Source organism: Cucurbita pepo, chromosome 17 (assembly GCF_057944985.1).
Source record: "Cucurbita pepo subsp. pepo isolate OVF chromosome 17, ASM5794498v1, whole genome shotgun sequence".
Taxonomy (NCBI): Eukaryota; Viridiplantae; Streptophyta; class Magnoliopsida; order Cucurbitales; family Cucurbitaceae; genus Cucurbita; species Cucurbita pepo.
Genome location: NC_141814.1, coordinates 11,559,797 through 11,576,775, shown reverse-complemented (window position 1 = coordinate 11,576,775; position 16,979 = coordinate 11,559,797). Strand labels below are relative to the sequence as shown.

The following is a 16,979-nucleotide window of genomic DNA, read 5'->3' as shown; positions in this document are numbered from 1 at the left end:
TTCATTAGATGAGTTACTGGTGTACTGAATTTGTAGTCAGGTTTTCATTTAATGAGATTTTTATTTTGTGGTTCTCATCATATTTTATTCTCAATAAAATTAAATTCTTTTTTTATTATTTCATGCTATCATTTTATTGTCAGTATTATTACATTTTCAATATAAAAAAGTATACCCACAACTTTTAAACCATGTGTGTTCAAAATTGAAGTCAATTTATATTTTTAGTAAAATTTAAATTAAGTTAAATAATAATAACTGTGACTTTTATGTAAGAAAAATATAATCTATTTTTTAGAAAATTAATAATATTTAAAAAATTATTGAAAGAAATTAACTAAAATTTAACAAATAAACATATTTAAATCAGCAAGTCGTTGTAGTATAGTGGTGAGTATTCCCGCCTGTCACGCGGGTGACCCGGGTTCGATCCCCGGCAACGGCGTTTATTTTCAATTTAACGTCGTCCTGTTTGCATATAATAAATTTCAAACGGTAATCAACAAGTCGTTGTAGTATAGTGGTGAGTATTCCCGCCTGTCACGCGGGTGACCCGGGTTCGATCCCCGGCAACGGCGTTTTAATTTTTATTTTTTGCTTTGTATCTTTGCACCTATTTATTAAATATTATTTTATCTCTAAACCACAAATATATATTATTTTAATCTATCATCCTACCGACAAACAATATTGAATTAAATTACAAGTTCAATTAATTATTAATATTAATATTGATAAATTATTATATATCAATTTTTTTGTTCAACCATATTTGATAAAATAAAATAAAAAAGTTAAAAAATACTTAATATACATATTAATCAGTTAAATTATAATTTAAATAATAACACATGATGGTGGTCTAAGAATAACTTATAATTAATAGTTGGAGTTATAAGTCAAAAGAAAAAATAAATAAAATATTATTTAAAGCCTTGTTTTTATTGATTTACTTCTCCCCAAATTAATTTTCTTTAAAACAAAAACCCCAAAATCGACCGACAGGACATTGATCTTTAAAACATGTACAGATTTTTTTTAATACGAAATGACAATTTTGTCCTCGTGAATGAACCCCGCAGAATCTAAAGCCACCTGTACCATCCGCATAATAACGCAATTGTTAATTATTTAAGAAATATATGTATTTTCCATCTATTTATGTTTTCGAACAAATCTCAAAGAAATTATTTACTTTTTATAAATTAAAAAGGAAATATTGGAGCGAAAATAAAAGGAAAAGGCGCATATCGAATCAGAAGAGAGCACGTGGAGGAGACGGTCAAATATCGAGTAGCCTGTGGGCAATTGTACGATAGGACTGGAGATGACAGCTCAGCATCTGCGTGTGATTATTAGGAGAGCTGGATAGTCAAGGGTCCCACGTGGAGGCAGATCGTGCAGTACAGGGCCTTCTAGGCCAGCCTGGCGTCCACCATCATCATGCGCTTTTTGTGTTTTTTTTTTTTTTTTTTTCAATAAACAACGTATTTAAAAAAAAAAATTCATTCTCTCTTTTTTTTTTAATCACATGTTTTAATTTTGGAGATACGTAAATGAACTTTAAATATAATTTATATAAATTATAATTTTAGTAATTTAAAATTTTAAAATCATGTCACTCTCAAAAAATACTATGCAATAATCTTACAACAGCCTAAGCTATATTGTCTATTTTGAGTGGTTAATTATTGTCATCGGTCTCACGGTTTTAAAACGCGTATCTTAAGAAAAGGTTTCCACATCTTAGTATCATCGTCCGTTCTCACGATTTTAAAATGGGGAGAGGTTTTCACATCCTGGTATTGTCCTCACGATTTCAACACCCTTATATTGTCGTCGGTCTTAACGCGTCTACTAGGGAGAGGTTTCCAAACCGATAAAAAGAATGTTTCATTCCTATCTCCCGTCGACGTGGGTTCTCACAATTATAATTAAAATCATGATTAAAAAGTTTAAATATATATTTTTCGAAAGAGAACTATTTAGACTATATCAACTCTAACTTTCGAATTAATTAATATTGTTAATGCTCTAGAATTTAATAATAACGGGCATGGTCCCCATTTTTTTATTAAGGGAATGCATACCTTACATCTAAGTTAAAATAAGACATAATTGTATACCACGATCTTTATTTGGCATATATATTCGAGTTGCGTTGATAATAACCTCTCTTTCGAGTTATTTAATAATTAGAATACTTTATTTATATGATTATTTTAATTTTATTTAAAGATAATAAATTAGTGGTTGAATTTAACATAAAGTTAAAAAGAACATGTGTTTCGAAGTTACAAACTTTGACTGATTTATATATTTTATTTATTTAATAATCAATGCTTAAATTTATTAATATCCACCAAATTTAATTAAAATTTAGTTCTATTATTTTAATTATTTTTAAAATATTAAATTTTTTATTTATTTATCCGGTTTGCATAACATCTGATATTCTAAGGTTGGATCAAATTCTAATTTGACGTTTAAAGAAAAATTTTGGTTCGTTTTTAAATTAATTACGTCATTAGATCTTGTCGATAGTATTTTCATTGTTAATTCTTTATCCATTACTAGATATGTCCACTGAGCGGGATGAAGATGGCGAAAACTTACTCGTCTACTTGTGCTATTTATTTCAATTCTCATTTTCAATAATATTATTTATTTACAGGTGATTTTTTAAATTTTATTTTCCACCGTAATAACAATTAAACCAATAATTTTAAATATAATTGTTTAAAGAAAACATTATAAAATGTCATAATAAATCAATAATTAGTACCAGGTGAGAGTGAGGGTAAAATAGACATTTTCCAAAATAAATGAAAATATTTATAAAAAAAAACTTATAAAATAATAATTCAGTACTTGACAAAAAAAACTATTTATTTAATTTTAGTAATTCCCAGAATTAAAGGATATTAATTTTTAAAAACATTAATGGCACAGTTGTAATTAATAAATGGAGGTTAGGATTAAATGAAAATCAATACAATCATAAAAATAACAACAATTAAGTACATAATTTAATCTTCAATTATTGTATAAATAAATATTTTGAAAAAGAAAAAAAAATCTTTTTAATTGTATGAATATCCTTAAAATACCTAAAATACCCCTAATTACAAACCAAAATTACAGCGATTTTAATAAACGAAGTTTGTAGTTAAAATTGAATTAATGTAATTAAACAAAATAAGAATAGAAGTTCCATCACGTGATTATTATTAAAATTAACCAAATTAACTAACTAACTAACTAACTTATTATCCACTTAACTATTTTTTTTTTTTTTAATTCAAGTATATTTCAAACCCCTTTTTCTTTTTCTTTTTCTTTTTTTTTTTTAATTTTTAATATTAATATCTTAATTAATTTATTACAAAAGAAACAGAAAAACTGAAGAAAAATAAAAAAATCAGATAGAATATCCTTCCCCTACCTCCACCGGATTATTCCGCCACAGCCGGCAACCGGCCGCCGACCCAACTCGGCCGGACAGATTCCGGCGGAGGCAACCGCGCCTGAGCCACCACCAACGACTTGTAGATCTCCGTGATCATTGTTAGAATTGGTCAATCCATTAGAATAGCTTGAAGTTAGTCATGCCATAAGAATAGGCTTACTTCGTTAGTTTCCTATGAAATCGGATCTATTAGTTAATCTTTTGCCAATATAAATAGAATATGTCCTCAATAGTGTGAGGCACAGTTTTGCATAAACTTGATATGGTATCAGAGCCGAAATAAGATCCACGAGATCCATAGCCTCTGCTGTTAGACATGTCAATCCCAAACAACACAATGTCTTCTCCGTCGATCAGTCAGGTGATTAGTGTTAAGCTTACACAAGAAAATTATCTACTGTGGTCCACCCAAATCCTTCCCTACTTGCGTAGCCAAAACCTTGTTGGTTTTGTGGATGGATCCATGCCTGCACCAAGCCAGACGATCGCCGTTGAACCAAGTGAAGAAACAGGGAATCGCAAAATTATCATCAACCCTGAGTTCACAGTCTGGTACCCCCAGGACCAGCTGGTACTCAGCCTCATCAACTCATCAGTCACTGAGGAGGTTCTCAGCACGATGGTTGGAATCACCACTGCACGAGAAGCCTGGATTACGCTGGAGCGACAATTTGCTTCCACATCTCGAGCAAGAGCAATGCAGATCCGTATGGAACTCTCTACTATCCAGAAAAAGGACATGACAATTGCTGACTACTTTCGTAAAGTAAAACATCTTGGTGATACACTTGCTGCCATTGGCAAGCGAATAGAGGATGAAGAACTCATCGCCTACATGCTGCAAGGACTTGGTCCAGATTATGATCCTCTAGTCACAAGCATTACAACCAGAACAGATGTATACACTGTCAGCGACGTGTATGCTCACATGCTGAGCTATGAGATGCGGCACTTGCGTAAGGGTACATTTGAGCAACTTTCATCTGCTAACAATGTCAATAGGATATCCATTCGTGGAGGTGCCAATGGAGGTCGAGGTAGTCGCGGTCGTAGTCGTCAGTTAAATAGTGGTCATGGACAATCAAGGCGTACTGTGAACAATCCTGGACGTCAACCATCAAAGACACAAAGCAGCTCAGGCATTGTCTGTCAGATTTGTGGTAAGCCCAATCACGATGCTTTGCAATGCTGGCACAGATTTGATCAGGCATATCAAGCCGAAAATAATCTCAAACAAGCAGCTTTGGCAACCAGTGGATACACTAGTGACACAAACTGGTATGTTGACACTGGAGCCACAGATCATATCACCAATGACCTAGAGAGGCTTACCACCAGAGAACGCTACACTGGCACCGACCAAATTCAGGTTGCAAATGGCGCAGGTTTGTCTATCTCTCATATTGGGAATTCATTAATTTCTGGTTCATCTCTTGTTCTGAAACATATCCTATATGTTCCTAAAATCAATAAGCACCTAATTTCAGTACAAAGACTAGCATCTGATAATAATGCTGTTGTAGAATTTCACCCAAACTATTTTTTGGTTAAGGACCGAGTCACGAAGAAACTCCTGCTCCACGGTAGATGTAAGAATGGCCTATACGTTCTACCGCATAATTTCAGTCAAGCCTTGCTGACAGCCAAACTTTCGAAAGAACAATGGCACAGAAGGCTAGGGCACCCTGCATCTCCAATTACCATTAGAATTCTACAAGATAATAATTTAGCTATAGATACTAATATTCCCTCTTCCTCAATTTGTAATGCTTGTCAATTAGGGAAAGCACATCAATTGCCATTTGGTTCTTCTCAGCATGTATCTACAGCACCCCTTCAATTAATTCACACTGATGTATGGGGTCCATCCATTGCGTCAGTAAATAATTCCAAATATTATGTTTCCTTTGTTGATGATTTTAGTCGTTATGTTTGGATTTACTTTCTGAGATGCAAATCTGATGTTGAGTCTGTGTTCCTTCAATTTCAAAAACATGTTGAAACTATGCTAAATACCAAAATTCGCTCCGTCCAATCAGATTGGGGGGGTGAATACCATCGGTTACACAATTATTTCAAATCCACAGGCATTGAACATCATATCTCCTGTCCTCACACACACCAGCAGAATGGGTTAGTCGAAAGAAAACACAGACACATTGTAGAAACTGGCCTTGCTTTACTCGCTCAAGCCAACATGCCTCTATCCTACTGGGATGAAGCTTTCAACACAGCTTGCTTTCTTATAAATAGAATGCCCAGCCGAACCATACAACAAGACACACCACTTCATAAATTGTTTGGTAAAAGTCCAGACTACTCCATGCTTAGGGTGTTTGGCTGTGCTTGCTGGCCTAATTTAAGGCCTTACAACAACAAGAAACTGAGTTTCAGAACTACTAGATGTATATTCTTGGGTTATAGTTCTTCTCATAAGGGATATAAATGCTTAAATAGAAGTACAGGACGTATTTACATCTCTAGAGACGTGGTTTTCGATGAAAATATTTTTCCTTTTGAAGAATCTAAGCCACCAAACAAAACCACAAATCCACATCATCCTGTTCTACTTCCAGCCTTAGCCAAACTTGCTAGTTTTTACACTGAAAATGCTCTTACAGATATTGAACCAGTTGTTAGTAATTCCCATATGAATGATGGTCAAACTGATAATATTGCTAGTGACAACTTGTCTGGTGTCAGCTTATCTTCTGCAGATAATACAAGAAGTTCAGAGGAAATTGCAGAATATGAAGCTGAGAACAGTTCGATCAATGCTCAAAACCAAACTCATGAACATGTGTCTGATCAACCAACTGAAGCAGCTAGTCAACATCCAATGCGAACAAGGTTGAGAAATAACATTGTACAAGCTAAACAATTCACTGATGGAACTATCAGATATTCAGAAACCTCAAGAAAATTCGCAAGCGCTGTAACTATCACAACTCCGATCATAGAGACTGCTACTGAACCTCGAAACCTGCAGGAAGCCATGCAACATCCAAGATGGAGAGGAGCAATGAATGATGAGCTCTCAGCGCTAAAACGAAATGCCACTTGGGATCTAGTTCCACCCAAACCTGGAATAAATCTCATTGATAGTAAATGGGTGTATAAAGTGAAAAGAAAAGCAGATGGGTCAGTTGAAAGATTAAAAGCAAGATTAGTTGCCAAAGGATTCAAGCAAAGATTTGGTGTTGATTACACTGATACTTTTAGCCCTGTGATCAAACCGTCAACAATCAGGGTCATTCTTTCGCTAGCAGTAACCAAGGGCTGGAATATGAGACAAGTTGATATCCAAAATGCATTTTTGCATGGAATTCTGAAAGAGGAAGTGTACATGCGACAACCACCAGGATTTCAAGACTCAGCCAAACCAAAGAATTACATATGCAAGCTCAAGAAAGCCCTTTATGGCCTGAAACAAGCCCCAAAAGCTTGGCATTCAAGGTTGACTGGAAAACTTATTGAGTTAGGCTTCAAGGCTTCAGTAGCTGATTCATCTCTTTTTATTCTCAAAAACAGAGAGATAACTATCTATATGCTCATCTATGTTGATGATATAATTATTGTGAGCTCCTCTGATCAAGCAACCGAAAGGTTGATTCAGAAATTGAAAATAGATTTTGCAGTAAAAGATTTGGGTGGTCTTGAGTATTTTCTGGGTATTGAAGTCAAGAAAACACGAGATGGTATCATACTGTCACAGAGACGATATGCCTTAGATTTGTTGAAAAGAGTAAACATGGAAAAATGCAAACCTATGTCTACACCAATGGGTTCTGCTGAAAAATTATTCAGAGAACAAGGAATACCCTTATCAGCTGAAGAACAATTCAAATACAGAAGTACAGTGGGAGCACTACAATATTTGACAATGACTAGGCCTGATTTGGCATTTGCTGTCAATAAAGTGTGTCAATATCTTCATACACCTACTGATGCTCATTGGGGTGCTGTGAAGAGAATTCTTCGTTATGTTAAAGGCACACTAGCATTAGGAGTGAAAATTCAGAAATCAACCATGATGTTGTCGGGGTTTTCTGATGCTGATTGGGCTGGTTGTCCCGATGATCGACGTTCAACTAGCGGCTTTGCTGTATTTCTTGGAGCAAATCTAATCTCATGGAGTTCCAGAAAACAGGCTACAGTGTCAAGATCAAGCACCGAAGCAGAATACAAGGCCATTGCGAATCTTACTGCAGAAATGATTTGGATCAAGTCATTACTGAAGGAACTGGGCGTGTATCAATCAAAGGCTCCTCGCCTCTGGTGTGACAACCTCGGAGCTACATATTTAACTTCAAATCCAGTATTTCATGCTAGAACGAAACATATTGAAGTTGATTTTCATTTTGTTCGAGAACAAGTAGCACGTAAAGCAATGGAAGTTCGGTTCATTTCATCAAGTGATCAAGTAGCTGATATCCTGACAAAACCACTGTCTAAAACTCCTTTTACTACACATTGTAACAATCTCAACATGTACAAGACTTGTTGGGATTGAAGGGGACTGTTAGAATTGGTCAATCCATTAGAATAGCTTGAAGTTAGTCATGCCATAAGAATAGGCTTACTTCGTTAGTTTCCTATGAAATCGGATCTATTAGTTAATCTTTTGCCAATATAAATAGAATATGTCCTCAATAGTGTGAGGCACAGTTTTGCATAAACTTGATAATCATTTCCTCATCATACTCCTTCAACGTGGCCCTTCCGCCAGCGCCAACCCAGACCCCATCGCCACTACCGCCGCCGCAACCAACGACCCTAGAGCTCGCAAACGCCAGCATCGCATTCATATAAGAATCCCTCAACCATACAAGCAGCTTCTTCAGCGACGGCAGCCGCCGGAGTCGCCTGAGCTTCGGCGAGACCTTGAATTGCCACACATTCCGCCGCTTCCCCCCGGGTGCCCCAAGCTGCACCGTCTTCCGCCGCCCACGGCCCACCAAAACGCCTTCCATTGAAATTAAATCCACAATTTTGTGAGAAATTGGAGTAATTTAAAGAGAGAAAGAGGGTGGTGATGTTCATTAATGGAAGCACGTACCATGTTCAAATCTCTACCCTTTGCTGGTTCAATAAAGACTGCCAGATGTCAGATCTCCTCCTTGATTTTATGCCATTGTTCTTCAAACAATTATTCGATCGTTCGAGGTCCAACTTTCAAATAAAAAAATTCCGATGTTTTAATTGTTGATTCTAATATCGAGCGAAACGTGTAACTTATAGATTAAGTCGACCCTACTCCACCGATATAAAAACAGGTAGTGGAGGGGAAGAAACACTATACCTAGGAATCAACAGCACGAAAGCTTTGTTATAAATTATTCATTTTCCTTATCGGGATCGAGAATTGAAATTCCTTGCAGCTTGTGAAACTTTACTGTTGGTAAAAGAAAAGGGTGGATGGGAACTACTGCTACATTGTCTACTACACTTGGTGTGCGTTAAGGTAGGAACTAGATCACAAATGTGCTATTCCTTTGTTTCGAAGGACGGGAATGAATGAATGGACTGACTATGATTCAACCTTCCCTAAGTTAATGAAGTACACTGACTTGTCCCTTAATCGAAAGACTAACGCACTCCTAGAAAATGGCAATAGCCTTCTTGAGTAACTAATAGGGAGAGGGAAGAGAAGAATTTTTTTACCTCGTTCAATCAAATAGATAGAGAAACCCTCGTTGAATCAAATTAGGGAATAGAGTCAAATCACAGTTATGGGTTGAAATGATAACGAATGTCAAACAAATTCATAGATTATTCAAGAAATTACACTTTATCATACTTTTTTTTTTTAGTCTTTTCTTTCCGTAAGATCGTTGAACCTTCCTTCACTGTAAACTCTCGTTCATCTTTCGTTCTTTGATTCTTATTATGATTGAATTTCCTTTCCCTAATTTCACCGAAAATGTCACATAATTATATTTTCGTTCTTAAATTATTATTATTATTATTTATTTATTTTTGTGTGGATAAAGTAAGCAATGTAGAGTTAAAAAATGGACCAAAGTGGGAAAGTGAAAGGCATATAGTTAAAAGATACAATATTCCAATAAAGTGGGAATTTTGGAATACTCTTATCCTAAACGAAGCTACCAACTACTATGGGACACATAATCATCTAAAATTCTCAAGTTTTGGTGCCATTAATTGAAAATAAATTAATAATATCATTCTACGAATCATCGTAAAAAAGAAATTTATAAATTTCAATCCCTCGGGCTTATAATAAACTGATATTATGAATAACTTGTACTGATAGACATACGTTGCCTCGTATTTATCTATTTGGTCCAAAATATCTAAAATGTTTATGAATTTTTAATTTTGTATTTATTATTTAATAAGTTCATAAAATTAAAAAAAAAAATGGAACAAACATCTATTACAGTGATTCGAACCCAGGATTGAAAGAAAATAAAGAATGATTAATACATCATAATTTATGGCATAAATTCATAATCAGCACGACCCATTTCTCTGTCAGCAATGGAGAATTCAGTGTTCTTCAGAGACAGATAATGATTAAGAGACCCAAAGGCAAAATTTTCCATGAAATTGAAACGCTTTCGCCAGAAGCAGTGGGGGGACTGTAATAATAGTAAGGATAATATGGTAAAATTGGATTCGGCGGCGGAGGAGCAAGGCCGGGGAATTGGCCTCCATCGGCCGGCAGGTATGGCTGGACAGAGGACGGCGGCAACGGAGAAGGGTGGATGCAGGTACTGCACGAGGGCGGAGGCGGAGGAGGAGGGCATTGTGAAGTGGGAGGTGGCGGTGGCGGCGGAGGGAGTTGGCAGGGGTTGTCACAACTCGAGCACATGGAACAGCCGACCTGATCCTTGGCCACGGCGGTCGCCGATGAGAGAAAGGAAAATTTAGAGAGTGTGAAGAGGAGGAAAGTGAAGTAAATTGAGACGAGATTCACCATTGTTGTGTGAATTGGAAGCTCCACAATGGAATGACGGAGAAAATGGGAATTTAAAGCGAGAGAATATTTGATATTTGTAATTAATTTGAGTGAATTTTAGTAATATGTTGTCTTGTAAATGTTTGATATTTAAAATTTACGATAATTTTTTTAAAAAATAATAAATAAAAAAAAGAAAAACCGGACAATCCAAGAAAATAGAGGATTTCGAGTCCATCGAAATGGTTTCTCCAATTGAGCTTAACTTGTGTTGGAAGCTTATTCGCACGTGAGAACGAATCGTGCGGGAATCAACTTTGTGTCCAGACCCACATCGGCTGGAATCGGAATCGGTTGTAAGACGTCGGGTATAAAAGGCAGGCGTGGCAGCACGATCCAAAAGGCATACCTTTTTCGGCTTTCCGTCCAGCCCACGATGAAGTCTAGTATCTTGTTCCTGGAATCTTATATGGGCCACGGCCCATCTAACTAACTATTTTATTTAAATGAAAATTAATTAATTCACATTATCATTTTATATCTCGCACGTATATCTGGCCGGTCTAGACATAATTTTTCTGAAACGTCACTCTTAAATACAGAAGTTGAAACGTCATACTTCCTAAATATAAAAGTAAAACACTAGAATAGAAAGACATAAAGGGTTTGACTTGTCATGAGCATGCGGCTATGGGCAACACGTCTTGGAAGTAAAACACTAGAATGGGCAACACGTCTTGGAAGTAAAACACTAGAATAGAAAGACATAAAGGGTTTGACTTGTCATGAGCATGCGGCTATGGGCAACACGTCTTGGAAGTAAAACACTAAAATAGAAAGACATAAAGGGTTTGACTTGTCATGAGCATGCGGCTATGGGCAACACGTCTTGGACGAGCATGACCGTGACATCCTCCCCCACCTAATTGGTTGACGTCTCTGCCAACCGACTACTCTCAAACTTGGCGATGTGGGTGGCGGCAGAGTCCAGATCTTCTGTGCGTTCCCAGCTGATTCCCTCTATAGGGAGATTCTTCCATTTGACAAAGAATTCGCAAATCTTCCGTATAGGTCTTGCCATTAACTAGCGCAAATTAGATGCAAGCACCTTAAGTGGGTTCTTTCTTTTGCTCCTTAGCATACGAGGTATCAACGATCCTTCTTAGTGTTTCCCTCTCAAAGGCTGGTTTTTACATGTTACTCACCCGTCCACGACTAAAACACCACTTTCCATCCGACTTGTATGCCACCCACTTTCATCCCGAACAAGATTGAATTTTTCATCAAATTCAAAGTTGCATTAATTATTTTCTTTGATTATAACTTATTATTCTCTCGATTACAACTCTCCTAAGATACAATAATATTGGAATTAAAGCACAATGCCAAACATTATAAATTAAATAAATTATTTGAATAAAATTTATTATAAATTAAATATTATAACAATAATCTTTAATAATGTTTTTATATTATTGTTGGGTTATTCTAAAACAAATTAAATTAAATTAATTATTATTTTTAAAATAAAATGATTTATATTTAGAACTTTTTAAAATTTAATAGTGAGATTTAGGTTATTAATTATTTTCGATATAAAAAGTTATTTTTTATTAGAATAAATGTTAAAATACACTGAAATTTGATATAAATATTATTTAGTCCTTAAAATTTTAAAAATAATAATTTTTCTCAAACTTATATATTATTAAATTCATTTATCTCTAATTTATATTGAAAATTGATTATAAAATTGTTAAATAATTCCGTTTATGATACATAGCCGGAAGATAGAGCCATGAGAAGCATCGCCGCCGCCTGTTCTTCTTCTCCGATCGTCTCTGCACCTCCATTTTCCGCCATCGCCGCCGTCGCTCTATGCAGCATTATCTCTCTCCCCAAATCCACCACTCTCACCACTTTCTTCCCATTTCCACTCTTATTCACTCCGCCATTACTGTTCTTCAGCTTCCTGTATCTAATCCCACACGCATTACACAGCGACTGTCGAAAAAAAAATCCCAGAAATCGATCAAAATCAAAAGATTATTGAAATTAAATGATGAATGAATCACACCATTGTTTAAGTGGTTACCCTTGGGCCGGCAGGACCGGCTCTCCAGAGGGGGGTTCTGGTGGTGCGACAGTGGTGACAGGTCCTCTGTTTCTGCGGCTCGATACAGAGCAGACCATGGTTTGAAATCGCCATTAAAGACGATGGATTGAAGGTCGAGCCAGAGAGATCGGGATGGTTGTTGATGAAGAAGGCCATGATGATCAAAGAAAACGAAAAATCGGCGATTATTTGAGCATCGATCGATCGGATTCTGCTACAAAGAAGAGTGGTCGGAAGGTGTTTGATGAAATGCCTGAGAGAGATTTTGAATTGTGTTTGGCTAATTCGTTCGAGTTTTTATGCTCAGGGTAATCGTGAAATGACGGATATGCCCTTTTGCTTTCACCCATAATTGGGAAGTGGGTTTCTTTTAATGCCCTTGCCTTATAAGCATATTTTAAATTTATTTTCTTTTATTTCTAATTTAATTTGTGAATTTAAAAAAAAAAAATCAAAATTTAAAAATGTTGGAGGGTTTTGACAAATTTTTAGTTTTAGAGTTCCAACATAATTGAATCATGGACATCTAGAATGACAGCGCCTTATATTCATCGAGTTTTGCGCAATCTATTATAGAAATTTAGCGTTTCTTTTTATAGAAACAATCGAGTGCAGGATCAAAGGTCGATTGCTTTAATTTCAAAGAGGATAACGATACTTCATTTGATGGCTATGTGGAGCTATTGATATCTTATTATATGTTGTGAGATCCCACATCGGTTGGAGAGGAGAACGAAACATTATTTATAAAGGTGTGGAAATATCTCTTTAGTAGATGCGTTTTAAAATCATGAGCCTGACGACAATACGTAACGGGCAAAGCGGACAATAGTTGCTAGGGTAAATTTGGGCTGTTACGAATGATATTAAAATTGGGCTGTTACGAATGATATTAGAGTCAGACAGGATGGTGAATCAACAACAATTATGAGGTCCCATATCGATTGGAGAGAGAAACAAAACATTTTTTATAAGGGTGTGGAAGCCTCCCTCTAGTAGACGCATTTTAAAATCGCGAGGTAAGCGACAATACGTAACCGACAAAGCAGACAATAGTTACTAGGGTGAGTTTGGGCTGTTACGAATGATATTAGAGTCAGACACCGAATGGTGTGTCAACAACAATTATGAGATCCCATATAGATTGGAGAGAGGAACGAAACATTCTTTATAACGGTGTGGAAGCCTCTCCTTAGTAGATTCATTTTAAAATCGTGAGGCTCACAGGCCAAAGTAGATAATAGTTACTAACAGTGAGTTTGGGCTGTTACAAGTGGTATTAGAGTGAGACATGGGGCAGTGTGCCAGTGAGGATGCTGGTTCCCAAGGAGGATGGATTGTGAGATCCCACGTCGGTTGGAGAGGGGAACGAAACATTCCTTATAAGGGTGTGAAAACCTCTCCCTACTAAATGCATTTTAAAACGGTGAGATTGATGACGATACGCAACAGGCCAAAACAGACAATATCTATTATCGGTGAGTTCAGATTGTTACATATGTTTCAACCAATTAAGCTATGCTTGAACGGATTGATTGAGAGTGCGGCGGTGGAGGCAAAGGCTGAGTTATGGCCAGAATTTGCTCCAAATCCCAACTGGGGCGCACTAATTACACAACAAAAGGGTCAGTTTTTGGTGTGTTTTTTGAGATTCTGTCTACTTTTTTGTTCATCTAAACCTCAACTTATGGGCATTCTTTTTGTCTCCGAACATGTTTTTATGAATCATTAATATTAAATATTCGACCTTTTCGTTCAATAATGAATCCACTTTTCGTGTCTGTCTTAGGACACCCGTCACTAATTAATTGATTTAATAAATCTCATTAATAATTTTTTTACCAAAAAGAAGAAAAAAGATGTTTTATTGAGTTACTGTTCGTTATTCGACTCGATCCAAATCAATGTCGTATTAGAATTGGATGATTATTGAGAATCATAGAATTTGTTAATAATTATTTATATTTTTGAAGAAATCAAGAAATCAAACATTATTTCCCAACAAAGGGTATTTTAGTCATTTCCTACTAATCAAAATCCCTAATCAAATATGGTCATCTACACTATTCGTAGATGGGCTTTGGATTAGTAAACGAAATGGGCTTTCTATTAGTGGCCCAAATAAATACCCCAAGCCCACACGTGGCCCATTATCTTCCCTCCATTTTGTTAAATTACCATTTGACTCATCTAAATTTTAACATTTTCAACTAATTAAACTATTACAGCTAAAATTAACTTTTTGGGTATAAAACAAAAAGTTACCATATGGTAAATGTTTAATAGGAGTGTACATTCAACCCGACAATCTGAATCAATCAAACTCGAATATTAAGAGTTGGGTTGGGTTGGGTTATTTTTCTTGAACCCGAATTGACTCGGTTTGGTTTCGGATTCATAAGATAAAAACTTTGGGTTGACCCGAACCGAACAAAACTTATGAAATCAATTAAAAAGTTTAGCGTATTCATGGGTATGTCACATATTCCACGCGCAGATTGAAATAATATCTAAAAAGAACACGACAAAGCAAAAAAAAATGGGACGGGGCCTTAAATGGTTGACCATAACATAGAGAACCAACTTACTTATCTATGGCCACTTAGAGCCATATGCACTTTACTTTACACATTTTTAAAAGTTCAATCAAATCACTTTTTTCTCCTACGATTCTGCAAATCTTATTTCAATTCTCTTTCTGACATTGATTGAAACATCTATTTACTTTACCGTTCTTTTAACACCCGACTCAACGTTTAAGCTGTTAATGATATTGTAACAACTATTTTCCCGTTTTAAAGTATCTCGAGGCTTAGAATAGGTAGACATCTCACGTGAAACGAGGCGGGTTTGAAAGGGGAGAGACAAAGAAAAGGGAGGTATGGAGTGTACTTAAAATGTGGGAATAATATTAGATGGTAGCATTGGAAAAGCATAAGAAATCCAGCTCTATGTAGTTATAATGGGAAAGGGAAGGTAGCCCACTCGAATAATTTTAGTCCTCACTGCACAAATTCCAATCAATGGATTTGACACCATCGTCAGAGTGGCATAGGTCCAACTAATTGCTCGCTTGTCTCCTCCCTCTTTTTCGGAGTGATATGTACCAGTCTAAGCTCACCACTAGTAGATATTGCCTGTTTTAGCTCGTTACGTGTCGTTGTCAGCTTCACGGTTCTAAAATACGCATGTTATGGAGAGGTTTCTACACTGTTTTCCACCTTCTTTGTCGGGTGTAATCCAATTTCGTTAAAGTAATAATAACATTCTTTTTGTAGCATTATATATCTCCGTACCTATTTTATTCCAAAATCAAACTCAATTGACCTACGTGGCTAACTTATGTGAGGACATTAATACGCATAATTATATAACCAATTTGAGCATCGTTCAATGAATAAAGAACTAATTACACTCTTAAAAGTCGATGATTCAATCTTCTGCTCTCACAATTGTTAACCAAATTTGAGCATAGTTCAGTGGATATGTTCAATCTTCGACTTTCACAATTGTTAGGTATCATTTAATGGATAAAGAACCAATTATACTCTTAAAAGTTGATAATTCAATCTTCCACCGTCGTAATTGTCACCCTCATAAAACGTCAATTCAACCATATATGAAACATCGTATGCAACATTAACCTAATCATGGTTGATTAAAAGATGTGGGTATCGATAAAACTCAACACCTTTATTAGGGTTAGTTTCGAGCGAATACGAGGGTGGCCGACATCTCAAACTCACTCATCCAATTACAAAACGACACTCACAAACATGTCGTCTCGTGCACTTCTATATATATATATATATATATATATGAAGCAATCTCATCAATCAATCTAATCAAAATCTTGAAACCCTACCAACAATAATGAGATAATAAGAAAAAGAAATGCTATCATATTCCTTCCACTTTCCCTCCTTTTTTACATCCAATTTATACTAAGCACATGACATTTTTTATTCTACATGTGTACTATCATTTATCGTCGTTTTATAACCTCGAACTTTGATAGAAACATATCTTAAAACGTATCTTGATTTAGATCTTTGTCGATCTTTCCTTTGGTATGCACATTATTGTGAGAATTCAACTCTTCTTCCACTACTATTTTCCGTTTTTTCCATTTGAATATGGTTTTAATACGATCAACAAAGATATAATCCTCCCGATAAATCTAAATTATGACTAATTTTGATTATTATTCGGGGTTTTCAAGATTTAAACTTCTAACTGTCAAGTAAAAGAAGCAGATATCTTAAGTATTAGACTGTGTTTATATTGGTTAAATAATCAAACTAAGACACGGTAAAATGTGCTAACAAGAACGCTGGGCCCTGAATAAGGTAGATTGTGAGATCTCACATCGGCTGGAAAGGGGAACGAAACATTTTTTTTTTATAAGGGTGTAAAAACCTCTCCCTAACACTCAAAAAAGACAATATCTACTAGCCGATGTGGGACTC

At 35.7% G+C, this 16,979-nt stretch overlaps 1 protein-coding gene and 3 non-coding genes across 4 annotated transcripts; 3 read left to right on the top strand and 1 right to left on the bottom strand.

Moving 5' to 3' along the window:
• Nucleotides 1-373: 373 nt before the first annotated feature.
• TRNAD-GUC (transfer RNA aspartic acid (anticodon GUC)) lies at nt 374-445 on the top strand. Its single transcript has one exon. It is a non-coding gene; the product is annotated as a tRNA-Asp (tRNA).
• A 61-nt stretch (nt 446-506) lies between these two features.
• Nucleotides 507-578, top strand: TRNAD-GUC (transfer RNA aspartic acid (anticodon GUC)). The gene has a single exon. It is a non-coding gene; the product is annotated as a tRNA-Asp (tRNA).
• Nucleotides 579-4,274: 3,696 nt separating this feature from the next.
• Nucleotides 4,275-4,410, top strand: LOC147787660 (small nucleolar RNA Z247). The gene has a single exon (XR_015413577.1). It is a non-coding gene; the product is annotated as a small nucleolar RNA Z247 (small nucleolar RNA).
• A 7,702-nt stretch (nt 4,411-12,112) lies between these two features.
• LOC111779258 (GATA transcription factor 15) lies at nt 12,113-12,786 on the bottom strand. The gene is made up of 2 exons (XM_023659373.2): nt 12,490-12,786; nt 12,113-12,398 (listed from the first exon to the last, which is right to left on the bottom strand). The coding sequence occupies exons 1-2, from the start codon at nt 12,664-12,666 to the stop codon at nt 12,165-12,167; spliced, it is 411 nt and encodes a 136-aa protein (XP_023515141.1). The 5' UTR covers nt 12,667-12,786; the 3' UTR covers nt 12,113-12,164.
• Nucleotides 12,787-16,979: the final 4,193 nt, after the last annotated feature.

Bases quoted from the DNA above. Each gene is read 5' to 3' on its own strand.
- LOC111779258 (XM_023659373.2), bottom strand. From the start codon at position 12,666: ATGGCCTTCTTCATCAACAACCATCCCGATCTCTCTGGCTCGACCTTC. The intron at 12,399-12,489 runs GTAACCACTTAA...TTTTTTCGACAG, and splicing joins CCGGTCCTGCCGGCCCAAGG to TCGCTGTGTAATGCGTGTGG.